This window comes from Ostrinia furnacalis, unplaced genomic scaffold (assembly GCF_004193835.3).
Source record: "Ostrinia furnacalis isolate ACB-3 unplaced genomic scaffold, ASM419383v2 OfSCF0635, whole genome shotgun sequence".
Classification (NCBI taxonomy): Eukaryota; Metazoa; Arthropoda; class Insecta; order Lepidoptera; family Crambidae; genus Ostrinia; species Ostrinia furnacalis.
Window position 1 is genome coordinate 79,262 of NW_021130874.1, and position 26,184 is coordinate 105,445.

The 26,184-nt window shown below is 41.3% G+C and overlaps 2 protein-coding genes across 2 annotated transcripts in view; both read right to left on the bottom strand.

Moving 5' to 3' along the window:
- Nucleotides 1-22,168, bottom strand: part of LOC114366486 (uncharacterized) — a 40,482-nt gene extending 18,314 nt beyond the window's left edge. The window contains exons 1-14 of the mRNA XM_028323369.1: nt 22,070-22,168; nt 19,172-19,252; nt 15,560-15,674; nt 14,214-14,369; nt 13,192-13,313; nt 12,881-12,952; nt 12,117-12,264; nt 11,351-11,494; nt 10,412-10,545; nt 8,517-8,588; nt 7,416-7,530; nt 6,283-6,420; nt 5,515-5,618; nt 3,466-3,537 (exon numbers count right to left, since the gene is read on the bottom strand). Of these exons, the coding sequence (XP_028179170.1) occupies nt 3,466-3,537; nt 5,515-5,618; nt 6,283-6,420; nt 7,416-7,530; nt 8,517-8,588; nt 10,412-10,545; nt 11,351-11,494; nt 12,117-12,264; nt 12,881-12,952; nt 13,192-13,313; nt 14,214-14,369; nt 15,560-15,674; nt 19,172-19,191 (1,412 nt within the window). The 5' untranslated portion in view covers nt 19,192-19,252; nt 22,070-22,168. The remainder of the gene's footprint in view (nt 1-3,465; nt 3,538-5,514; nt 5,619-6,282; nt 6,421-7,415; nt 7,531-8,516; nt 8,589-10,411; nt 10,546-11,350; nt 11,495-12,116; nt 12,265-12,880; nt 12,953-13,191; nt 13,314-14,213; nt 14,370-15,559; nt 15,675-19,171; nt 19,253-22,069) is intronic.
- A 1,574-nt stretch (nt 22,169-23,742) lies between these two features.
- On the bottom strand, nt 23,743-25,976 carry LOC114366429 (general transcription factor IIE subunit 1-like). Its single transcript, XM_028323298.1, has 4 exons — nt 25,632-25,976; nt 24,816-24,932; nt 24,489-24,667; nt 23,743-23,973 (listed from the first exon to the last, which is right to left on the bottom strand). Exons 1-4 carry the CDS (start codon nt 25,639-25,641, stop codon nt 23,743-23,745), a joined length of 537 nt encoding a protein of 178 aa, XP_028179099.1. The 5' UTR covers nt 25,642-25,976.
- Between the last annotated feature and the right edge of the window lie 208 nt (nt 25,977-26,184).

Genomic DNA, 26,184 nt, shown 5'->3' on the forward strand with positions numbered 1-26,184 from the left:
TTTAAGTTTTTACAATATTTTAATAACGAATAAATTATACGTGTTAAGTAGAGTTCAGAACATCAATAAAAAAATAAGGGCCTTGTATTTTTTTTGTCTGTCTGTCTGTATGACTGTATGTATGTCTGTATATGTGACTGTGTATCTGTTTGTAAGATAAAGAAGAACGGTCACGCCCTCAGATCATAGAAGGGAATAGATGTGAAACGGGGGCGTGGCGCGTGTCTCCGCGATATGCCCAGAAACGAACATCGCCCGCGACGCCAGGTTAGTCGCGATCTCAGATCATAGAAGGGAATAGATGTGAAACGGGGGCGTGGCGCGTGTCTCCGCGATATGCCCAGAAACGAACATCGGCCGCGTAGCTAGGTTAGTCGCGATTCAGTCGTACTAAGGAAATGTTCTCCGATATTTTGGATAATGCGTCGTTACGTGCAATAAAACAAGTGAAACGAAGAACTACAGGAACAATGGAGTCATTTACTACATGTAAGTATTGCAAATCCATTNAACAATATTACTATGCTATATTACCTCAGATCATAGAAAGAGAATAGATATGAAGTCGCGCGTAACTACAACGAGAACCAGTGTCCCCACATTTCCCCCACCACAGCTCCCACACACACATTCAACTGTGTAAAAACAAAGCGACTGAGAGTCTACGACAACATGTGCAACCGGCTTAAAAGTGCTGTGATTGGCCAGAAGGCGTGCCTTATGGCCAATCAATGGCCGCGTAACGTGACGCACACTTTGAAAAACGCAATTAGAGAGAAGAAAGATAAAATGGAGTCGATAAGATATCGATACTTTAAATCCTGGGGGCAAGGCTCGAAATTGGTTTAAAAAATGCTTGTATGNTACACAGTTGAATGTGTGTGTGGGAGCTGTGGTGGGGGAAATGTGGGGACACTGGTTCTCGTTGTAGTTACGCGCGACTTCATATCTATTCTCTTTCTATGATCTGAGGTCACGCCCCATACAAAAAAAAACCCAGACCCGACAGAAACGAGACATACCTCAGTTTTTTTGTCATGTTTTAATTAGTTAAAATATATTTTTTTTTATATTTGAAATCTATGTATAACACCAAAATATTACCCTTTGTTTTTGTTTAGGCGTTATACAAAAACTAATACAAAATGCTTATTTATCACCAAAATGCTAAATGTATGTATCTAAATGTCTATTACAGCTGCTATGGAATGTATCTAGGTGACCTGGAGATACAACCGGATTATACAGGGTGGTTATACATATGGAACGATAAGTGATCTCACTCGATTATTTCTAAACTATACAAGATATCGAAAAACTAGTTACTGATTCTGAAAGTGCTTCACGAACTCTTTCAAATGGTACCATTAATAGGGTACAGATTATCGAAGCTGGTAACATTGAATTTTTGGATTTTGTAACTTATTATTTTTTCCACCCTGTATAATCCNGTGTGTGGGAGCTGTGGTGGGGGAAATGTGGGGACAATGGTTCTCGTTGTAGTTACGCGCGACTTCATATCTATTCTCTTTCTATGATCTGAGGTCGCGATTCAGTCGTACTGAGAAAATGTTCTCCGATATTGTTGGATAATGCGTCGTAACGTGCAATAACTTAAGTGAAACGAAGAACTACAGGAACAATGAAGTCATTTACCACATGTAAGTATTGCAAATCCATTGGTATTTTGCTTATAAATAAAAAAAACTAAACATTTTTACGAACGAATTCAGTGCCGTGATATTTACTGCGATATCGCAATTAGTGGTGATAAAAATTCAAACACGTTGTACATTGACGATTTAGTTAGCAACCACTTTATGTCATGCGTAACTACTGCGCAATGTATTTTATTTCTTCCGATATCCACTGACGCGTGAAAATACACAGTACGGCCGCATGTGCCGGTCGTAACATAGTGCCATAGCAGCTGTAATAGACATTTAGGTACATACATTTACCAATTTTGGTGATAAATAGGCATTTTGTATTAGTTTTATATAACGCCTAAACAAAAACAAAGGGTAATATTTTGGTGTTATACATAGATTTCGAATATAAAAAATATATAATTTAACTAATTAAGACATGACAAAAAAACTGAGGTATGTCTCGTTTCTGTCGGGCCTGGGTCACAGATGACCGTTCTTCTTTAATCTGAAGTTTGAGTTAAAAGTTGTACAACAAAAATACAAGGCCATCTGGCCTCAATAAATAAACATATTTTTTGTTGAGGGACTGATAAGTTAAGAGTTCTTTTTTATTGAGGTACTGATAATCCTTTTTTTTGCTTCTTTAGGATTTCAGAATGCCACCAGTATCACCCTTAAAGCCAATTGCGTAGAATCTTGTAACTTAGTAGGTGACGTTATCGGTAAAATTTTATCTTGTATTTAACTACCTACCTATTTATAATATGTTATTGCCATTTATCTATGAAAATAAGACAAAATATATATTTTATAAATACTTAAGAGTCATTTACAGTAGTAAAGTTTGAAATAAATATTGTTGTGAAGTGCAGAATCACTTTCGTGGCATCAAAAAATTCAAAACGTTAAAGCTTCCAAACCAGACTCACTATTTGACTGATTTACTGAAAATACACTCTTCACATCAAGCGCTACAATTTTTGTTTACAAAAAGTTGAAATAAGTTAAAAATAAAATTTGCCACGAAGGTGACGATGAGAACCGTGGCGATGAGAAATACCCGCCTATGTTCAGCAGTGGACGTCCTATAGCTGACATGATGATGAAGGGTGTCCAACGTGACAAAAATCGGGACGAATAGTTCAGGATTTATAGTAGCCCCCTTTTGTCTATGTCATAGCTGGGACCCGGACGGTTCAATGTTGGACAACTATGTGTTCGCCTTAACTTTCGCTGCGCAATCTAAGTTTGTGGTATACTTGTGTAGGGATGTTATGGATATGTAGTTTCGGTTATTGATACGGTTACGGATATAGAAATAATATTATATCGCTTTCGGTTATGGTTACGGATATTTTTTTATTTCGGATATCCGAAAGTTTCAGTTACGGTTATCTGTGCTTTAGAATGCAATTTTCATTAGTTGTCCAACACGGTTCATTCACGGCCGCACACTTTAAATCGAATAAAAAGTGAAAAAAAAATTGATACTAGATGGTAGATTATAAAGGTACATCAGGCTGTTATGCCTTTACATATAATGCTATACAAAAAACAATTTAGACTGCCTACATCCGAAACTATCCGAAACTTTTGAATCGGTTACGGTTACGGATATCTATAACATCCCTGTGCTTGTGAATGTATGTATTGTCTATGTATAATATTATGTATGTACCTATTTACAAAAAAAAAAGTATTTAAGTATTTATTTATATCCGTTGTCTAGTACTCATAGTACAAACTTTGCTTAATTTGGGACTACAAGCGTAGTGTAAAATGTCCAAGGTTATTTATTTATTTATTTACTCACTTTTCCATATATTCCAGTAGCATCAAATGTTGGGGTGCATTGGCCTTTGCTCGAACTTCTTGTCCATATTTCCTAAAAAGATAAAACAATTAGTAAACGGCATAGCAAGTTGCATTTTTTGTTGTTAGTGGACCCTAAGACAGGGGAATAAGGTCGAATTTTAACAAATTTAATTTTGGACAAATTTTGTACTGACACTGTATGGAATGGTGAAAACCGCATGAAAATTCGTTAAGTAGTTTTTGAGTTGAAGAGACATTTTGTTTTTTTTTTATCCACAACGAGGAAGCTCTTGGCTTGTATCTCACCTGATGATAAGTGACGATCAGGCCGAAGGTGGAAGCGAGCTTCACCCGGAATCCTCAACCACGGAGGAACTGGCTATCTTACCTCTAACTGCCGGAACACATTGCTGTTATGGCGACAGACTTAGTTAAGATGGTGGTAGCTAGCCAGGACTTAGAACAAGCCCTACCACCAACCAAACCGAACAGAAAAATCTGCCCCCACTGGGAATCGAACCCGGGACCTCTGCGCCTGAAGCAGGTGGTCCTACCACTAGATCACAGAGGCGGTTAAATAATATTATAGGTTTAAATTGAGTCAGCGCCTGAGGCAGTCTTTCCCAAAGTGGGCGATAACGCCCCCTTGTGGGCGCTGCAGGCTTAAAGGGGGGTGGTAAGAGACCCAGAAAAAAAATCGGGACGTTGTGTAGAGGTTTGGGAGGCGTCATTTACTAGGAGGACTCTTAGACACCGACTGAGCTCGACTCTTGACTACAAAAATGGGGGGCGCTAAAAAATAATTTATTCTCAAAGTGGGCAGTTGACTAAATAAGTTTGGGAACCACTGGCCTGAGGTATGGGAGCGGCACGGGAGGGGTGACATTGACATATTAAGACGTGACAGGGCATACAAATCTGAGAGAAATCTTGCAGGCTCACTGACATTTGACGTCTCCAAAACACCCCTATAAAATCAAAAAAATCAAAATCAAAAATATTTATTCAGTTTAGACCACAAGTGGCACTTATGAACGTCAATAGAAAATAATAAAAAAAGAAAAGGTAGCTCTTATGGGGCACTTTACATGTCTCCTTATCTGTTGGGCCCTACCAGCGCTTCGAGACAAACATAATTGTGAATGTTACTAGGTATGCAAAATCACTTGAAACCTATGTTACAGTTAGGCTTTTACATTTACAAATACATTAGTTTTTATTTCATTCAAAAATACCCAGTAGTTATGATTTTATTAGGCATTCAAAGTTCGCTTAAATATTGAGTCCCGCCGACGGTCACGTGACCCCGCGTGACGTACATTCACAGTGTCCGCTCACTAGAAAACGGATATAAACATACTTAAATACATTTTTTTTTGTAAATACAAACTTATTATACATATTAACACCCAGACCCATCACAGAAATTAAAATTGAACCAAACCCAAACTTGATGCGATTGTGTCGTTTTATTGCGAATTACCTTCCAGCTCCATCATTAGACCCTGATTACTATATAGAATTAAAGTACTCGTCAATACAAAACGAACGAACCCAAACTCGATGGATTTAAGTCGTTTTATTATAGAGTTCCTATGGCCACCTTCCAGCTCCATCATCAGATCAGCTCCATGTCATCATAATATTGCATGGTCATCCAAATCACATGTGTTTGCGAAATTTCAGCTTAATCGGTTGCCTGGAAGTGGGTCTTAATTCAGCTAGCAAGATTCCACCCATACAAATATGAGCCAGTCGTTGTAATATGACGTCACGCGCATAAAATGGCGGGCCGGCCGCCGCCCGCACTTTTAAAATTCAATATCTTGGAAACTAATTGACGTATCGAAATAATTCTTTCATGTGTATTTTTTATTTTTTAACATTGAATACAAAAAGCTAAAAAACAAAATTAGTGAACATTCTTCATTATGGCAAGTGCTGAGAAGAAACGCCGGAACAAACTCAGTCACCACACCCGTGCCGCCCCCATATTTCAAGCACTGAGCCAGTTAAGCGCTAGACGTATAGTGTGGATACAACTTACTTCAATTCCCTTTCAATTTTACTGAGATTATTTTCTTTCGCCGTTTCTTCGTCTGATGAATTCGAATTCAGTTCCAGGTACACGCCTTTGGGTTCTGAAGTGTTCTGGAAAAAATACATTATTAATAGTAATTAGTAATTTATTAGTCGTAACCGTTTTTGCAACTTTTGACGCACTTATTGACACGCTGAAAATATGAGCTCTGAGATTTTTTCAGATTTTACGTGAGTGAAATGGTTAATAATCCTGACACTGACACACAAATGACATCCAGTGTCATCCAAAATCGGTCTCGTTTGATATAGATGACCCACGCTGAACTGTCCCACCAAACTCAATGACAGGGGGGCGCTACCATCGTTCAACTATATGGTTTCCAACATGGCAAAAATCGGAACCAGCGATCCGGTATAGACGGTGGCGCCCCGCTGTCAATGTCATGGACAGGACAGTTCAGTATTTTGGAACTATAGCTCATGGTTGTTGCTCTATTCCGAAGGATAACCTTATGGTTATTAAACCTTTGTTTGTCACCTCTCATCCGCTTTGCACTGGAGGGAAGTCGAACCTTAATTTCGAACCTCCTATGTTCTTCTGATTAATTTCGTTGCGGGTCCAATGACAGTTTAACTTTCCCCCGGGACAAACTTGACCTTCACTGGTTGGGTTGGCGGTCAAGCTGTAGATCCTGGCTACACAGGAGTTGCAGCGGTGGGAACGAGAGGTGGGAATAGTCCCGTAACCTTATGGTGTGTACTGTGTACTCACGGGTGCATCGCTGTCGCTGTCGTCGCACCGGCTGCCGCGCCCAATGACGGTCAACACCCGTTTCTCAGCATCAGTCAGTTTCTCTAACCCTGACTTCATGACTTTCCTCTTGGTTTTACACTTCCAATCCGCCCACACCTTGAAAATAGATCATCATCATCAAACTTTCATACCATTCTCCGATAATGAGGGCTATCGTTTTTATACTTAACAGTTGGCACCCCTGGCGATTGACAGGACCTTACTCTACAGTGGCGCCATCTTGATGAGTGCAAATATAAATAGTAAATATAAATAAATAAAATAGTCCTCCTACCACTTTAGCGCTCACAAGTTGGTGCCACTGTCTTCGCTACTAGCAAGTGACAGGACCTTACTCTACAGTGGCGCCATCTTGATGAGTGCAAATGCGATAGTTCTCCTACCACTTTAGCGCTCACAAGTTGGCGCCACTGTCTTCGCTACTAGCAAGTGACAGGACCTTACTCTACAGTGGCGCTAACTGGTGAGCGCTAAAACGATAGCCCTCATTCTAAAACACATTTCATTCTGGGTCTTTAAATGACATAGCACACTTATCAACCCGGAAAGGGATCGTAATCGTATCAACTCTACTCGAGGCGGTGAGTATTCTTTGTATGAAACTCCATACTGCAACGCAAACCTATCCACGCCGTAACGTAAACGCCTCGCCTAGTTGTTGACAGCTCGCGAAAGGCGATGACAGCTCGCGAAAGGCAATACGGTGTTGATCTCTTTCCAAGTGGATAAGTCTGCTATGAACATATTTTTATTGGCAATCAAGCTTCAAACTCCTCGTATGTCCTTCTGATTAATTTCGTTGCGGGTCCAATGACAGTTTAACTTTCCCCCGGGACAAACTTGGCCTTCACTGGTTGGGTTATTGGCGGTCAAGCTGTAGATCCTGGCTACACAGGCGTTGCAGCGGTGGGAACGAGAGGTAGGAATAGTCCCGTGGAAAACAAGCTATGTTCAGCAGTGGACGTCCTATGGCTGAAATGATGATGAATTCTGGCTACTCAGGAATTGCAGCGGTGGGAACGAGAGGTGGTAAAGAGAGGTGGGAAACTGGGAAGAGTCAATTATTCGTCTAGAGCGATAGAAATAAATACCTTCTTCCATTTCTCCTCAGTCTTAGTGAATCCAGGCAGAGAGTTCAGAATGGTAGTCAGCTCTGCCCACATGGCCTCACGTTTCAACATGTTCCAATATACTAGGTCACCGTGTCTATATGGTGAAACAAAAACAATTGGGCGTTTGGCGGAAAAAAGCGCTTATAAGTATAAGCAAAATGAAGACCGCTAAGCGGCAAGTGTCACTGCTAAAAAATAATGAAACACTTCACTATTGTGGCGATTTGGTGTAGTAGTTCAGAACGGACTACTATGCCGAGAGGTCCCGGGTTCGATTCCCGGCCTTACAAGCTTTGTTTAGTTTGGGACTAGAGGCGCGGTATAAAATGTCCAAAGATATGTATTTATTTGTTGAAGTTGTTGTTGTTGTTGTATTCACGAAGGCGAGTGAGCTTTACATGTGTGGTGGCTCACTACTGTTCGTTTTGGTAGACATTACACTATCGTTATGTGCATGTACACGTACACACAAAAGGAAAGCTCACTCGCCTTCGTGAGTTGCAAGAACTATAGCAAATATTAGCAAACGTGTCCTCGCCGAAATCTGCCGTACCGATCGCCAGTTTGCTTATAAGCGATTAAAGCGCTTTTTTCCGGCAAAAGCTTCCATTATCACACAAATTAAAATTATCTTTACTAATATTATAAAGGAAAGATTTGATTGTTTGTATTGAATAAGCTCCGAAACTACTGCATTGATTTCAAAAATTATTTCACAATTATAATCCAAAAGAAAATCTGCTGAACATAAGCTTTAGAATATTTTCAAAAAATGTTTTTAATGGCGGTGCGAAGTTCGCCGGGTCAACTAGTATAAAAGGAAAGATTTACGCCCGTATTCACTAACTTTACTATTTCTCACAGTGCGCGTGGACGCACAGGGTGACACACGAACCAATCACAGAGCTCTATTCAACGCTGTGCGTTCTATTTGCTGCTTCACTTAAGCAAGCATCGTTTGTGAATACGGGTGTTAATTTTTGATTGAAAGTTTCTATCAATCTGGAAATCATTGGGGGAGGCCTATGTTCAGCAGTGGACGTCCTGTGGCTGAAATGATGATGATGATGATGTTATTACCTTTCCATATACTCCAGCATGGCTGCAAACTGTTGGTAGCTGGATCGCACTTTATTCTCAATTTCTATGTGTCTATGAAACAACAAAAAATACCTTATTATAGGTGTCAAAAACATACATTCAGAAAAATATGTTATTGGACAAAATTTCAATTACTTGACCGTCAAACAGATAATAAGATAAAAAAATAAAACCGACTCCAAAAATCCTACACTAAAAAGTAGAAAAATAATTACTAATTACCTACTTATTCATTAGGACGAATTAATATTTATGTAGGTATACCATGATTGATACTTTTGGAGTCGGTGCGAAGATTATGAAACATGTAAAGTTTGCCTGCACCGACTCCAAAAGTATCAATCATGGTATACCTACATAAATATTAATTCGTCCTAATGAATAAGTAGGTAATTAGTAATTATTTTTCTACTTTTTAGTGTAGGATTTTTGGAGTCGGTTTTATTTTTTTATTATAAAATTTTACTTATTTCTTGCTTTTTAGTTAACTAATTATTACCTTGATGTTACCACTGAAGGTAGGCAGTACATTAAGACCATATTCTTCATGTCGAGTGTAAAATAATATTCTCTACAAAATAAAGGTTACCATATAGGAAACCTAAAAAGACCTTAAACCGTCCACTTTAAAAACATGAAATAACACAACTGTTGGTCTATTTGTACTTACAATATTTAAAGAATTATCCTACAACTCCTAAGCATTAAGGAGTTGTACCTACCATGACCAGTTCATCGTGATGAGATTATGAATATCTGATGTAAACACTTGAATAACTTTAGAAACTATACTTATCTATAAAATTAAAAGAATTATCCTCCAACTCCTAAGCATTAAGGAGTTTTACCTTCTATCATCAGCTCATCAATATGAGATGATGATTTCCAGGAGCAAATACTTGAATAACTTAAGAAAAAGTTTGAAAAACGATATACGTGCCTATAAAATTTGAGGGTTGCCCTCGATTTCCCTAGGATCCCATCATCAGATCCTGACTTGGTGACAATGGGACCACCTCAGAAGTGTACCCTATCGAACAAAAAAAGAATTTTGAAAATCGGTCCACAATTGACGGAGTAATCGGTGAACATACATGGAAAAAAAAAACATACATACAGTCGAACATATAACCTCCTCCTTTTTTGAAGTCGGTTAAAAATATTGAACACGTATTTTTTCCTTCCTTTCATAATTAAATAATAGCAGCGCTACATCAAGTTGAAATGGCGCGTGACGTCACGCCTAGGTAGATTATTTACCTATAAGTGACGTCACGCGACATTTCAACTAAATACGGACTAAATACAATTTCGAATTCATTACCGAGTCCACAATATTGTTATTTTATATAGTCTGGTCTGCAAGCACGTATAATTTTGTCCAATGACCCCAAGCTACCCATCCTTATCACTCGCGCGTAATTATGTTGCTATCGCGCTCGCACACTCACTGCGGGCGCCCGTCGCACAGTCGCGACAGCAATATGGGTCATATGGGATAAAATTCTACGTGCTCACAGACCGGGCTTTAGATAAGTTATAAGAACTTTTTAGCGGCTTTACGAAATTCGCCAAAGTGACTGACATAGCACGCAGAATTGCTAAAATCAAGTGGCAGTGGGCGGGGCACATAGCTCGTAGAGACGATGGCCGTTAGGGCAGAAAAGTTCTGGAGTGGCGACCACGGGCTGGAAGACGTAGCGTAGGCAGGCCTCCTACTAGGTGGACCGACGATCTGTTGAAGGTCGCGGGAAGAATGCAGGCAGCGCAGGACCGTTTATTGTGGAAAACCTTGGGGGAGGCCTTTGTCCAGCAGTGGACGTCATTTGGCTGAAACAACTATCTATTGTGAATAAAGATGTATTTGCTCTTACTTGTAGATAGCTGGAGTTCTTTCAGTTCTGTCAGTTCTATCAGTTCTCTCAGCCATTTCTTCGTCCGAAACCTCAAATTCTAGGTGGAAGCCCAAAGTGTTAGATAACGATGCTGATTGTGAGGCATTTTGACTCTGAAATATGAAGTACGTACATAAATAACATAACCCTTTTTTGGCGCAGTCGGGTAAAAAATGTTAATTTATTTTGTTTTTTTAGGTGAAAAAAAGTGGGGTGAGAATTAACTGAATAAACATGCGTGGGGATTATGGCATTATGGAAAAACCTTCCACTATAGTGGAGGAGGCTCATAGTAGTCCAGCAGTGGACTGTAAAGGGCTGTTGATGATGATGATGATGAAACATGCAAGGTCTTACTTTTCACTTTTCTCTATATAAAAATTCCCTATTTAAAATGACGTAATACCGCAGAATAATAATAAGTACTACGTACAGAAGTTTTACTTCGCGAAGGAATTTAAAAAAATGTATGCTCAATGTCATTAACAATATGGTGTAATTTAGCCTGTCTCAAGAGTCAAGCACCATTTTTTTGACAAACGTCAGTGATCGGCACTGCGCCGAAGCTATAGGGCTGACTTTGGTAAAATGATGTGACGTGAGGTGCCAAACTGTGGAAAATGGCGGAGGAAATACATGATTTAGCATGAATTATCATGAATAATATTAACAACTTATTTACCTCTCAGTGTCTTGAGGCAACTTAAAAAACTACATTCTGTGTTTTTATTTAGGCAGTTAAATACTGCACAGTATTTAGTACACCATTTTCTTCCATCATACACAAGAATACGCGTGCGTGAGTCAATGTTCGCTCGTATGTGAGGCCTTGTCGAATAGTATCCTGTAGGTGGGCCATCGTGCGTGTTTTGTTTTCGATGTAAACTCGCGGAGATGAACAGGCCTGGTAATACTCACAGCTGGTCCTCCATCTTCATTATTAGCAGCGGGCTTGCCCGAGTGTCCCGCGATGGCCATGACCCGTCTTCCATACGCACTCAAGCTGTCCATGCCTTCTGTTAGCATTTTCTTCTTGGTCTTACACTTCCAATCAACCCAGACCTTGGATAGAAGAGAATACAGTTGACAACAATGGGGATGTTGCCTGGGTCAAAAAGCAAGAGTTTTAATTAGTCCGTCAGTTAACTTATCAAAAAATACTCTACACGTATTTTTCACTTTTTCAAACTAATGAAAATTTAAAGAGATAAAGCGCGCCAAAGTTCATAAGAAGAGGCCCGTGACGTCAACGCTTGCTTAAAAATGCCGCACGTCGTGACGTCGTGCGCAACTTCAACGCACCATAACTATGTAATTATTTGTTAGATTGACAAATAAAAATATATGTGTCCAATATTTTTTGATATTAAACATTACGGACTAAAAAAAATTTTTTAGGCAACTAGCCTATTACTAGCTTAAGTGAAGTATTCACAAACGATGCTTGCTTAAGTGAAGCAGCAAATCGAAGGCACAACGTTGAATAGAGCTCTGGAGTTGGAACATAGACAGTGGGGATATAGTTCCCACCTGCTCGAGCAGGAACATAGACAGTGGGAATATAGTTCCCACCTGCTCGAGCAGGAACATAGACAGTGGGAATATAGTTCCCACCTGCTCGAGCAGGAACATAGACAGTGGGAATATAGTTCCCACCTGCTCGAGTGGGAATATAGTTCCCAACCTTTTTCCATTTGTCGGCGGGTTTACGCTCGCCGGGAACGCCATTGAGCGTCGCGCTGAGTTCCGTCCACATCCGCTCAGCCCTCACGCGCCCTTCAGGCAGAGACAGAAGCGGGTCTTGCTTGTGCCAGTTGTTTGGCTCGCCGTGTCTAAAACAAGCAATGATTTTTTTTTATTTATCCTTTAGCCTAGTCTGATCGCTGAGCACGTAGAATTTTGTCCAATGACCCCAAGCTACCTATCCTTTATCACGACATTTTATCGATTTTGCCCATACAAAGAAGAACGGTCATCTGTGACCCAGACCCGACAGAAAAGAGACATACCTCAGTTTTTTTGTCATGTCTTAATTAATTAAATTATATATTTTTTATTTTCGAAATCTATGTATAACACCAAATTATTACCCTTTGTTTTTGTTCAGGCGTCATACAAAAACTAATACAAAATGCCTATTTATCACCAAAATTGGTAAATGTATGTACCTAAATAGCTGCTATGGAATGTATCTAGGTGACTTGGAGATACAGCCGGATTATACAGGGTGGAAACGAGAAGTTACAAAATCCAAAAATTCAATGTTACCAGCTTCCATAATCTGTAACCTATTATACGAGTAGGTGCCGTTTGAAAGAGCTCATGAAGCACTTTCAGGATCAGTAACCAGTTTTCAGATATCTTGTATAGTTTAGAAATAATCGAATGAGATCACTTATCGTTTCCACCCTGTAGACCTTTATCCCATAGAAATAAGAATATCTTTACCTTTCGAAGTACTTCAACATTACGCCAAGCTGTTCCACGCTCGATCGCGATCTCAATTCATGGCCCATCTTTCTAAAAAACATGAAACAATTATCATCATCATCATCATCACTTAGCTACAGGGCGTCCACTGCTGAACATAGGACTCCCCCAATGATTTCCACAATGTCCGGTTGGTAGCGGCCTGCATCCAGCGCCTTCCTTACAATCTTTATGAGGGGCGTCGGTCCACCTTGTGGGTAATCGTCTTACGCTGCGCTTCTGTCTTAATTTAATGTTTAAATACGTATAAATATAATATTGCTCCTTACTTTGTTTCTCTTTCTTTCGTGCCATTTCCCTCCGTAACTTCTTCATCAGAGAGTTCAAAAGAATTCAAGAATCCCACTCTGACGAGATTCGTAGGTTGTGGTTTCTCCGTAGGTATAGTCTCCTAAAATGGGTTTAAAATATTAAATTCAAACTATTTACTAAAGCCCGGTCCGTGAGCACGTAGAATTTTGTCCAATGACCCCAAGCTACCCATCCTTATCGGTCGCGCGTAATTATATTGCTGTCGCGACTGTGCGACGGGCGCCCGCAGTGAGTGTGCGAGCGCGATAGCAACATAATTACGTGCGAGCAATAAGGATGGGTAGCTCGGGGTCATTGGACAAAATTCTACGTGCTCGCAGAACAGACTATAGTCTGTAGTAAATGGGGAGTTAGAAGGAGATAAGGGAAAACGAAGGGAGTGAGGCGAAAGGAAGAGAGAAAGGAAACTGAGAATAAGGGGAGAAAGGAGAACGGGAAACGAAGGGAAATGGGAGAAAAGAGGAGAGAAGGAACAACTAAGAGAGAAGGGATAAAATAATGAGGTGTGGGGAAACGAAGGGAGAGGGGAGAAAGGAGAGCCGGGGAAACGAAGAGAGAGAAGGATAAACTAAGAGAGGGGAGAAATAAGGAGGGGTGGGGAAACGAAGAGAGAGGTGGAAAGCAGGAACGAAGGGGCTCTCACCTTGGAGAGAGGGGTTAAAAGAAAGGGAGATTTTTTTTTATGTGATAGGAGGCAAACGAGCAGACGGATCACCTGATGGTAAGTGATTACCGTCGCCCATAGACACCCGCAGACCCAGGGGCGTTACAGGTGCGTTGCCGGCCTTTAAGGTGAAGATACGCTCTCCTCTTGAAAGCTTGCAGGTCGTATCCGTCCGGAAACACCGCAGACGACAGTCCATTCCACAGTTTGGTTGTACGGGGCAGGAAGTTTCTAGAAAAACGTACTGTTGTGGACTGCCAACCATCTAAGTGATGGGGATAGACAAATAAAATATTAAATACAGATACAACTTACACAAACTTTCCGTTCTTCAGTCACCGATTGGTCTTTGTTAATTAGTTCCTCTGTGTGGCCAGTTATTTTTAACAATCTCTGCTCGAGCGAAGTCAAACTTGCCTTGTCGGTAGTTTGCAATTTTTGCTTCGTATGGTCCTTCCAAGTATGCCATACCTTGAATTTATAAGAACGACATTATAATAACACACACCATGATAGTAAACAAGAAGTTTAAGTCTAGCGCTAACTGAGTCAGGGCCTGAGATGTAGAGGCTCCTTAAGAGCAAAATGACGATTTGTAAGAACTATTTATTAGTCTAAACAAATAAAGAAATTTTGACTTTGACTTTGGTACGGTAGCGGCACGGGAGGGTGTTGTTGTGACGTCAAACGTCACAGGAATATTCCCACCTCTCGTTCCCACCACTGCAACTCCTGTGTAGCCAGGATCTACACTTGACCGCCAATAACCCAACCAGTGAAGGTCATTTTGTCCCGGGGGAAAGTTAAACTGTCATTGGACCCGCAACGAAATTAATCAGAAGAACATAGGAGTTCGAAATTAAGGTTCGACTTCCCTCCATTGCAAAGCGGATGACAGAGTGACAAACAAAGGTATAAAACCTTTAAGAAAAGATTACGTCAAACGTCAGTGAGACTTCAGATCTGCTTTGACTTTAAGCTCAATAATTGCTCAGTCAGTCACGTCATAATATAATATGTCAATGCCATTCCGTGCACTGCCACCCCAATACCTTAGGCACTACTACCACAGAATAATAATGAGTACCTACTACGTACAGAAGTTTTACTTCGCGAAGGTATTTAAAAAAATTTATGCTCAATATGGTGTAATTTAGCCTGTCTCAAGAGTCAAGCACCATTTTGTTGACAAACGTCAGTGATCGGTACTGCGCCGAAGCTATAGGGCTGACGTCGGTAAAATGATGTGACGTGAGGTGCCAAACTGCGGAAAATGGCGGAGGAAATACATGATTTAGCATGAATTATCATGAATAATATGAACTACTTATTTACCTCTCAGTGTCTTGAGGCAACTTAAAAAAGTACATTCTGTGTTTTTATTATTATTTAGGCAGTTAAATACTGCACAGTATTTAGTGCACCATTTTCTTTATTTTCTTCCATCATACACAAGAATACGCGTGCGTGAGTCAATGTTCGCTCGTATGTGAGGCCTTGTCGAATAGTATCCTGTAGGTGGGCCTTCGTGCGTGTTTTGTTTTCGATGTAAACTCGCGGAGATGAACAGGCCTGCTACTACTTATATACCTATTATACCTAGATATTAATGATGATAATGAATGATGATGGTGATGAATGATGATGATAAAATAACATACCTGTTCCCACTGCTCCATGTGTTTATTATAACCAGGTATGTCGTTCAACATGACAGTTAAAGTGGCCCATAGTTTCACTCGATTTGAACTGAACCACTTAGATGGGTCGCCTTTTCTGTATACAATAAATAGATCTATAGGTCTATAGTCTGGTCTGTGAGCACGTAGAATTTGGTCCAATGACCCCAAGCTACCCATCGTTATCGTAATTATATTGCTGTCGCGACTGTGCGACGGGCGCCCGCAGTGAGTGTGCGAGCGCAACAACAACATAATTACGCGCGAGCGATAAGGATGGGTAGCTTGGGGTCATTGGACAAAATTCTACGTGCTCACAGACCGGGATTTAGCACTTAACTCAGTGTCTGAGGTATGGTAGCGGCACGGGAGGGGTGGCATTGACGTGACAGACCATACAAACAGAGTAAATACAAATGAGTAGGTCATCTTCATAGAAACGCACGGGCGCGGTTTGTATGTGAGCGCGCCAACACGTATGCGGCGCGCACGCACACACTGACAAAATTTAGCGGGGATTAGCGGGGAGTTGCGCTCACATACAAACCGCGCTCGGTGCGTTTCTATGAAGATGACCTACTCATTTGTACAGGGTGGCCCAGAAGAAAGTTCACTTTTGAAATTTCAAGGAAACGAAAACTCTACATTTTTATAGAACTTTAACTATTGCAATTTAAAGGAAATTTCATGCAATTTATTTTAAAATTTACCTTTATTAAATTACATCGCCCAGGAGATTTCCTTGACGCTTACAACATTCGATCAACGAGTATCAAAATCTTGGAATGCGTTCGTTAGAATTACCTCGAAACCTATTTTCAATTTTTTGCCGAATGCTCGGCTTCAGTTACTGCATGGTTGTTGGATTATAAAAGTATACTCTATTCTTAACGTAACACCACAAAAAAATTTTTTCTGGAGTGAGATCAGGGCTTCCTGGAGGCCAGGAGATGTCACCCCTGCCTGAAATTATTTTTCTTACCATCTAAATGCTCTCATTTGAAGTGTGACACGTAGCCCCATCTTGATGAAACCAAGTGCTCCGGTCATAGCCTTGCGAATCTTGCAGCTTTGAAATCAAAAAGCTTTTCAGCCTACATGTATAGCGCTCTCAAAAATTAATCATCCTTTCAATGCAACAAACCAATTAAGCAGGGGTGAAATCTCACTGCCTCTAAGAAGCGCTAATCTCATTCCAGCAGACTTATTTTTGTGGGGTTACCTTATGAGCAGAGTATACTCTAATAATCCATCAATGAATCCATTTCGAGGTAACTCTAACGTAAGTTTTCCAAAATTTTTATGTATGTTGACCGAATGTTGTAAACGTCAAGGGAATCACATGTACGATTAAATTTATAAAAGAAGTAAATTTTAAAATAAATTGCACTAAATTTCCTTTAAATAGCAATAGTTAAAGTTCTACAAAAATGTACAGTTTTCGTTTCCTTGAATTTTCAAAAGTGAATTTTGTTCTGGGCCACCCTGTATTTACTCTGATACAAATCTAGTCTCGCTGACATTTGACGTCAACAAAAACACCCTTCCGTGCCGCTTCCATACTCAGACACTGCCTGAGTTATGCACTAGATTTACAATCAAAAAAATATTTAAAAAACAAGCAGTTTTGTAAACTTCTAGCTGACCCGGCGGACTTCGTACCGCCTATGTTCAGCAGAAAAAAAATGGATTCTAATGAAGAAAGATTTTTTTAAATCGTGCCAGTAGTTTCGGAGTCTATTCAATAGAAACAAACAAATCTTTCTTCTTTATAATATTACCGGCTGTGCCCGGGACTACGTACGCATGAAAATAGATTGAATCATGCTCCGTCCCTATTGGCTGTAGGGTTTTTTTTTTTTTTTTTTTTATCCACAACGAGGAAGCTCTTGGCCTGTATCTCACCTGATGGTAAGTGATGATCAGGCCGAAGGTGGAAGCGAGCTTCACCCGGAATCCTCAACCACGGAGGAACTGGCTATCTTACCTTTAACTGCCGGAACACAACAATGCTGTTAACATTGTTGTTATGGCGACAGACTTAGGTAAGATGGTGGTAGCTAGCCAGGCGGACTTAGAACAAGCCCTACCACCAACCAAACCGAACAGAAAAATCTGCCCCCACTGGGAATCGAACCCGGGACCTCTGCGTCTGAAGCAGGTGGTCTTACCACTAGACCACAGAGGCGGTTAAATACTGCACAGTATTTAGTACACCATTTTCTTTATTTTCTTCCATCATACACAAGAATACGCATGCGTGACTGCATGAGTCAATGTTCGCTCGTATGTGAGGCCTTGTCGAATAGTATCCTGTAGGTGGGCCATCGTGCGTGTTTTGTTTTCGATGTAAACTCGCGGAGATGAATAGGCCTGGTATTGCTCCCACTGGCAGTCGAACCCGGATCCCTGCGCCCTGGGTCTATAAAGGCCATATTTCTAGAGCTTTGCTTGCCTGGTCGTTGGCGGCAATGGTGCTCTCCACCATCCAGACGGGCCGCTCCTTGCGCGCGGCGGCGGCGTCGGCGGCGCCGGTGTCCTCGCCGATGGTGACGTCCACGCGCGTCTCCTCCACCGCCNGAATGTGCTGTTATAGCCTAAAGCCTTCCTTGATAAATGGGCTATCCAACACAAAAATATATTTTCTGTAATTCCTGAGATTAGCGCGTTCAAACAAACTCTTTAGCTTTATTATAATCATACTAGCTGTTCCTTAGACTTCGTACACGTGAAAATGGTTTGAATATAAGAGGTATATACCTTATAGGTTCGTCATGTCTGTCTGTATGTCTGTAGCTAGCTAGAGAATATTCCACTTTTAATCTCAGGGTACAACCTCATAAATTTTGCACATAAAAATAATCCGGATTTGAAAACTCATTAAAAAAGACAAAAAGGCATAAGACTCAAGTTGATTTGAGGGAAAATAATAAGTTACGTTTTGTCTTGCTTTTGTTTAAATATTAGTTTGATAGTTCATTCGAAAATACAATATAGGTTCTCTATATCTGTGAGGTTCACTCTACCCCATTCTCCTTTTCTGTGCAAAATGTCATAATGAATAGCTGTCATAAAATAGGACTACTTGCGCCATTTTAAAATACAATAATGTAGGCGCATAACGTGTCTATTTATATGATACTAGCTTTCCGCCCGCGGCTTCGCCCGCGTGGAATTTTGTCTGTCACAGAAAAACTTTATCGCGCGCGTCCCTGTTTCAAAAACCGGGATAAAAACTATTCTATGTTCTTTCCCGGGACTCAAACTATCTCTATGCCAAATTTCATCAAAATCGGTTGCGAGGTTTAAGCGGGAAAGCGTAACAGACAGACAGACAGACAGAGTTACTTTCGCATTTATAATATTAGTTGGGATTATACTAGCTGTTCCTTCGACTTCGTACACGTGAAAATGGTTTGAATAATATTTTCCGTTTTTGAAACATTTTTCGTTACTGCTTCGACCCTATTGGCTGTAGGGTAATATTACTTATTTTAGGATAGAGATTAGGGTAGATTACGTTCAACCAAACAAACTCCTCAGCATTATAATATTAGTTAGTAAGTATAGATAACTTGTAGTTAAGATAATTACCTTTCCATGAATTCCACCATTGCTAATAGCTGCTGGACGCTTGCTTTCAATAATTTCACAATTTCTTTTATTACTTTCTTTCTGAAATAAAAAAAAATATGGGAAACAAAAGATTATGTAATAAATAAAATAGATCAGACCAGTAGATACATATTCTTGTAAAATTTTAGATTTCAGTATACTTGTCGCTTAATCGATTTATCCACCATCGATTTAATAATAAAATAGGCTAGTTTCCTAAAAAAACTTTTAGTATGTCAATTATTTATCAAAAACTGTTGGACACATATTTTTAATTGTCAAACAAACAAGTAATTACGAAGTTACGGTGCATGACGACACAAAGTGCTACACTTTTAAGCACTCCTTGACGTCACGTGCCTTTTCTGTTAAACTTTGGCGCGCTTTATATATTTCAATTTCCATTGGTTTGAAAAAGTGAAACATACGTGTCGAGTATTTTTTGATAAGTTAACTGACGGACTTATTAAAACTCGTGCTATTTTTACCCAGGAAACATCCCTATTGTGCCAATGACTAATGTGCACAATATGGATAACTGAACCCCTATTACGCCAATCAAAAAGGAGACCGACAATCAGTGCCGTATTATCCATAAGGCACTTTAGGCCAGTATGACCACTATGACCAGGGGCCCAGCACTCCCGATAAAAAAAATGAAAAAAAAAATGTTAAAGATTATTTTTATAAAAAAACTCGAACCAACCACCTTAAAACTTCGTCTTATTTTTGTTTACACATTCAATCGTCATAATTATTTCGATATTGTGGAACCTAATTCATTTTCGTAACGTTGGAATTACTGCTTTGGTTTACATGACAGTTCGACCGTCGACACCCTTCAGAGGCTAAAAAGCCTCACTGCGGAGGCTCACAGGGAGAGGGGTGACTGAGGGTGTGTTGGCTGTATCATCCGATGTAGCCAACGCTTTAAACAACCATCGCTCATTCCACCATACTCTAGGCACTTCAACATCACAGAGTGCCTCAGTGTCAGTAACTTCGAGCGCTGCTGGCCGATTACTTACGGAATCGCGAAGTCCTGTATGTTAACAGAGACAGCCAGCTCAAACGGCGCGGCGTAGCCTTGTGGAACCTGTGTTCCACTCTTGTGGAACCTAGGCTTCAACTGGCTCCTCCGGGGCGTCCTTCTCGCGGGCATGAGTGTCATATGCTATGCGGATGACACTCTGGTCACTACCCGGGGGAAGACATTTGGGGCCGCGGCACGGCTGGTGTCGGCGGGCGGCACATTAGTCGCTCGCAGAATACGACGCCTCGGCCTGAAAGTCGCCCTGGAGAAGACTGAGGCCCTCTTCTTTCTGGGCCCTCCCGACGCCCACATTGTGGTTGAGGACGTTAGGATTGCCGTCAAAGATTAAATATCCGGGCCTCACGCATTTTAGCCCGCACTTCAACGGGCTAGCGCCACGCCTCCTCAAGGCAGCCGGCGCACTGAGTTGGCTCCTCCCGAATTTGGGAGGGCCACAAACGAGGTGTCGTCGACTTTATGCCGCCGTTGTGAGGAGCATGGCGCTGTATGGCGCCTCAATCTGGGCGGACGCACTCAACAAGAGGAAGAATGCCGCCCTTCTGCGCAGGCCTCAGCGGGCCATAGGCCCATAGCGCAGAAAGTCACAAGGACCTACCGAACGGAGCTAGAAGCTGGAGTCTTGTCTGTCATCTATCACTGGATGGCAGACCAGAAGGCGCGTGGAAAGCGCCCGGCCCCGGAACGGCGCGGCGCCGTCAGGCAGGAAGAGCGCGAGATCATGATCGACCGCTGGAAGGAAGACATGACTTGCGCGCAGTTTGGCCGCCGCAATCTGGACGCCATTGGTCCTGTTCTGGACCAATGGTTGGAACGACCACACGGGTTCCTCACGTTCCGTCTGGCGCAGGTGCAGACCGGGCATGGCTGCTTCGGTTCGTACCTGCATAGGATCGGGCGAGAAGAATCCCCGCTGTTCCACAAATGCGGCGCGGCGGATGACACGGTGCAGGCGGTGCAGCACACCCTCGCGGTCTGCACAAGCTGGGAGGAGTAGCGCCGTGTCCTCACTGCGGTCGTGGGCCGGGATCTTTCGCTTCCGAGCCTGGTAAACGCCATGCTGGGAAGTGAAGGATGTTGGATGGCGGTCACCTCCTTTTGCGAAAAGGTCATCCTTCAGAAAGAGGCAGCGGAGCGCGAGCGGAAGTACGATCCTCTCGCCTCATCGCTCCGCAGGCGGAGAAGGGGGTGGAGAAGGCGGTTGTACGACCGTTCTACTCTCCCTCCAAGTGGCGTGGCGGCCATCAGGCCGGGGGTGCGGGGGCACCCTTGTCACCTCCGTCTGACGGGAACGGCTTGGCGTTTCGGGCCATTCCCGTCAGCTCCCCACAAGGTGGGCGTGTAGGGTCCGCCGTGTAGGCGAGCTGTCACCGGTGGTGTCGCAGAAGTCTAAGGCTACGGCCGGACACTCGCGACACCCCCACTTGGGCGATAACGGAACGCCGCGGAGGTTTTAGTGGGTATACCCCGTCCTTTTGAGTCCCAAACACCACCCTGTCCCCCGGCAGTGGTGACGGTGCGCAAAGCATTTCTTCCGCGACAAAAAAACAGGGGGGCCCGAAACGAGCTGTGCCTAGGGGCCCCGAAATGGTTAATCCGGCCCTGCCGACAATAGTGACTGAGTTTCTTGCACTGCTTCTTCTCAGCACTGGCCCATTTATTGTCCCGAAGCAGTGGTAGGGTTAATATTGGGACGTGTAAAAGTGCTTTTTAAAAGCCTATTTGCAAATTAAATGAGTTTGACGTGTTTTTTTATGAGTTTTTAATCGATTCGTTAATCGATTTTTCAGCAACATTAATCGTTACTAAAAACAATATTTTCTTACTTTGTCTCCACGGCGCTTTTCTGCTCATCCGTCTTCGTTTCGTCCAGTAAAACTGATTCGAACACCACAGGAACTTCAACCGATGGCTGTGACTCAGAAGGTTCCTAAAAATTCATTTTTATTTGTAAAAAAATAAATGAATAACTAGTTTTCAAAAAGCGCCATCTAGTCCCAAGCTAAACAATGCTTGTACTATGGGCATCACACAGCAGATATAAATAAATAAATAAAAATACTTGTATACAAAGTTATAACCGAGTCTTCCCGGTAAGTTGTCAGTATAAGGACGCAGCTCACTTATCAACCCGGAAAGGGAACGTAACGCGGGACTATTCCCACCTCTCGTTCCCACTACTGCAACTCCTGTGTAGCCAGGATCTACAGCTTGACCGCCATAAAAACCCAACCAATGAAGGTCAAGTTTGTCCCGGGGGAAAGTTAAACTGTCATTGGACCCGCAACGAAATTAATCAGAAGAACATAGGAGAAGTTCGAAATTAATCCTTCAAGCTCCGCGAATCTAGACACAATAGATAATCAATTGTTATGACATTAATTAATGCCGTCTGGGACTCAATCGGTTAAGGTTCGACTTCCCTCCATTGCAAAGCGGATGACAGGTGACAAAGGTTAAAATCTTTGTCCGCAAGGGATCGTAACAGTGTCAACTCGAGACGATCAATATTCTATATTCTCTTTGTATCAACTCGGAAAGGGATCAACACCGTATCGCCTTTCGCGCGCTGCCAACCGCGAGGCGAGGCGTTTACGTTACGGTGCAGTTAAGTGTGCGTATGTAGTAGTATGGACTTTCATACAAAATTATCTTTATTTGTATAGATAGACTAAATAAATTAGTACCTACTTACAAATCGTCAAATTCTCTTAAGGAGCCTATACATGTCTCATTCTTTTTTTTGCCCTACCAGCGCTTCGAGACAAAGACAAACATTTGGCAACAAAGAATACGGACAGCCTCGAGTTGATACGGTTACGATCCCTTTCTGGGTTGATAAGTGTGCTACGTCCTTAAAGTTTGACGCGAGCGAAACCTTGGTTAAAAGCTGTATAGCCTGACCAGGAACATAAAAACCCTCGCCATGTTGCGGAAAACTAATGGTACTAATTTCTTTTAATGGCAACAGTAACTGAAAACTTCATTGACATGTCACCTTGCATGTCAGTCTATTGCTGTCAAAGTGTAAACAAACTTTATTTTAAATGTGCGCAATTGATTTTGTGAATTAAATTGCTAAAATCTTTTTATAGTCGTGAAAGAAAAGTGGTTCACAATGTGTTACAGTTTAGTCTAAGAGAAATACTAAGGGTTCGGACAATATTTTCATTGAATAATGTTTCCGACAATGGTTGTCAAATTGACTGACATGTTTATCGTATAGTACAGTCCACTATGAAAATTAGCTGTGCAATGTTTCAACTACCTATTTTAAATTTTTTTGTCACTTTTTAAGTGTTGAATTTTATGGAATTGGGAAAGAAGTACCGAGTTTGAAGCGTTCTAATATCCGCGCCCGTCATAGCTACATGACTAATTTTATCAAAACAAAGTGATATCAGAGGTTTTCAGAAAAGATAATAGTTTTCCTTTTATTTCAGGAGAAATAATAGTTTTTCTGGTGAAATTAATACAAAAACGTCTACAGAAATTCTTATTACCCTCTGATTGTGTTGATGTCTACTGGTTCTGGCTCCAATATCTCAGGCGCCAGTTTTATTCCTTCCACTTCTCGTAGCAGTATGTACAATGTTTCCAACTGTTCGTTAAATTTGGCCAACAATAATCTGGAATCCTTTTTAGGTAGCGCCGATTGGTCCTCTTCAACAACTTGGTTACAAAATGTACATCGGAACTCTTGTGTCATCATGTCGTATAATTGATCTGCCTAAAATATTATAAAATATAAATAAAGATTTATGAATGGCACAGGAGAAAATATTAATGACTCGACATGGAGTAGAACTCGGAAGTTTTGCTTTTGTACCTAACAAACTTTTATTTGCTACATCTACTTACTTCCAAGTTTCAGAGAAAATAAGTTATTTCTGTAAGAGTAGGCGCACACCGTGGATTTTTCGTCGGCCGATAGTTTAGTCGGGCAGTTGATCAGTATGGGCATGTATGGGAGTGCACACACTACGCCGATTCGATTTGGCCGATTCTTCATACAAATTAAAATCGGGCACAACTATTGGCCAACTAAAAATCAACGGTATGCGCCTACTCTAAATGATAACTAAGAAGGCTTCTGTCGTAGTAGAGCGATGTGCGAGATATGACATGGGGCGTAAGTAAAACAAGTCGGAATGCTAGAAGTAATACTTATAGTCCTCCCGCACCACATCATTACTGCAGTAACCAACCAATTTATGGGCTACTCTCAGTTTAGCAGTTCCTTACCTCGAGGTCTGTGAACGTCTTGCCACACGCAGGGCATTTGAAGCTGGCGCGGCTGGTGGCGTCGCGCTCCTCCGTTTCCATGCGCTTGCGCATCAGGTCCAGTTTGTACTTCACCACGTTCACGAATGTTTTGTAATTGATGAAGTAGTAATTCACTTTTTGTGCTTTTCCATCAGGACCTATAATACGAAAATATAATATGATTTTGCGCGATATAACTTTTGGTTTTATGTAGACAATAACGGCATCTATAGACGTGTAGTTAATAGTTATCCACTAAAGTAGGTACCTACTTCAGTCGCTTAATAAAGCAGAGGCAAATCAAACCTGTTTCCATTTTTAATCGAACTTGAATAAATTTATCGTTCTTCAATGTAGCTATCCTGGCTCTCAACATTTTTCTTTCGAACTTGAGCAGTTCGCAGATGTCATCTTCTTTCATACCTAAAATAGAAAAATGATTAGTAATTAGGCAGTAGGTAGGTATAATTTGGGAAACTAGGTTAGGTTTGGCCTGGGAATCGAACCCGAACTCTCAAGTGTGGTAAAAAAATCATTCAGTATAAGATAGTTCTCATTGCTTTAAGGAAAATTGCGAGTGTTGTGTGATGTTTTCACATTTTCTGCTCTCTCCGTCGCTGCCACTCATGCTTGTATGTTGTCTTGAATAAGAGGAATGGACACAGATCTGGCGTTTATTTTGACGAAAAACTATCTTTTCGACCACACTATGAGCACATAACATCAAAAGCCAATCAACTCCTTGGTTTCGTCTTCAGATCCACTAAAGGTTTTAAAAAACCCCGGTCCTTGCTTTATTTATTCTCCGCTATCGTCAGGAGTATCTTGGAGTACGGCAGCCCCGTTTGGTCTCCTCACTACAGGGTACATATTGACGAAATTGAGCGGGTACAGCGGAAATGTTTACGAATGCTTAACTATCGCCTGCGTCTGGGTCGTCCAGGTTTCGATTATGAAGCAAGTCTTCAAAAATTTGGCATTCAAAAACTTGAATTGCGTCGAAAATATTTTGACTTTGTCTATCTTTACAAAATAATTAATTCGGTTATAGACACCCCTTACTTGCTTTCTCAAATATCATATAACATCAAACATAGTGCTCGAAGATCCTACAAAACTAACCTTTTTGCATTACAGATTTTTAAAAACAATACCTCCTTTTACAGTCCCTTAGTTAGAATGGCTCGTCAGTATAATGAATTGGCAAAGCATAACCCGGAGCTCGATATTTTTGCTTCCAGACTCACACATTATATCAAATCACTGCAGGATGTCCTCTACGCCGCGCCTGACGGGCTCGGTGATGACTTTGAGTCGGCTCGACGTCGTCGCTGAGTCTCGCCTGATTAACCTACCTACTTATTTGTTTGCTCGCGTCCGTACGTTACGTGCATGACTGCGGTGACGTTTGAACTGTACTGACCTACCCACCTTGCTTTTCTAATAACACATACTTCTGAATTACAATCTAGATTTAAGCAAAACAATTTTGTAAAAATATTTTTTTGAAAATTGTAATTTGTCATGTGTTTTATAAAATAAAATAAAATAAATAAATAAAATATAATATTACATTTGTTCCACCAGGCCGAACGCACGCTACTCCTGGGCACGCTCAAGGAGAACAACATCGAACGGCCGCCGCTGCCGCCCATCTCGCCCGTGCCCGTGCCTG

Coding starts and splice junctions, on each gene's coding strand:
- LOC114366429 (XM_028323298.1), bottom strand. Junction 24,668..24,815: donor TCGATTAAAAATGGAAACAG/GTTTGATTTGCC, acceptor TTCGTATTATAG/GTCCTGATGGAAAAGCACAA. Junction 23,974..24,488: donor AGACGTTCACAGACCTCGAG/GTAAGGAACTGC, acceptor ATAATATTTTAG/GCAGATCAATTATACGACAT.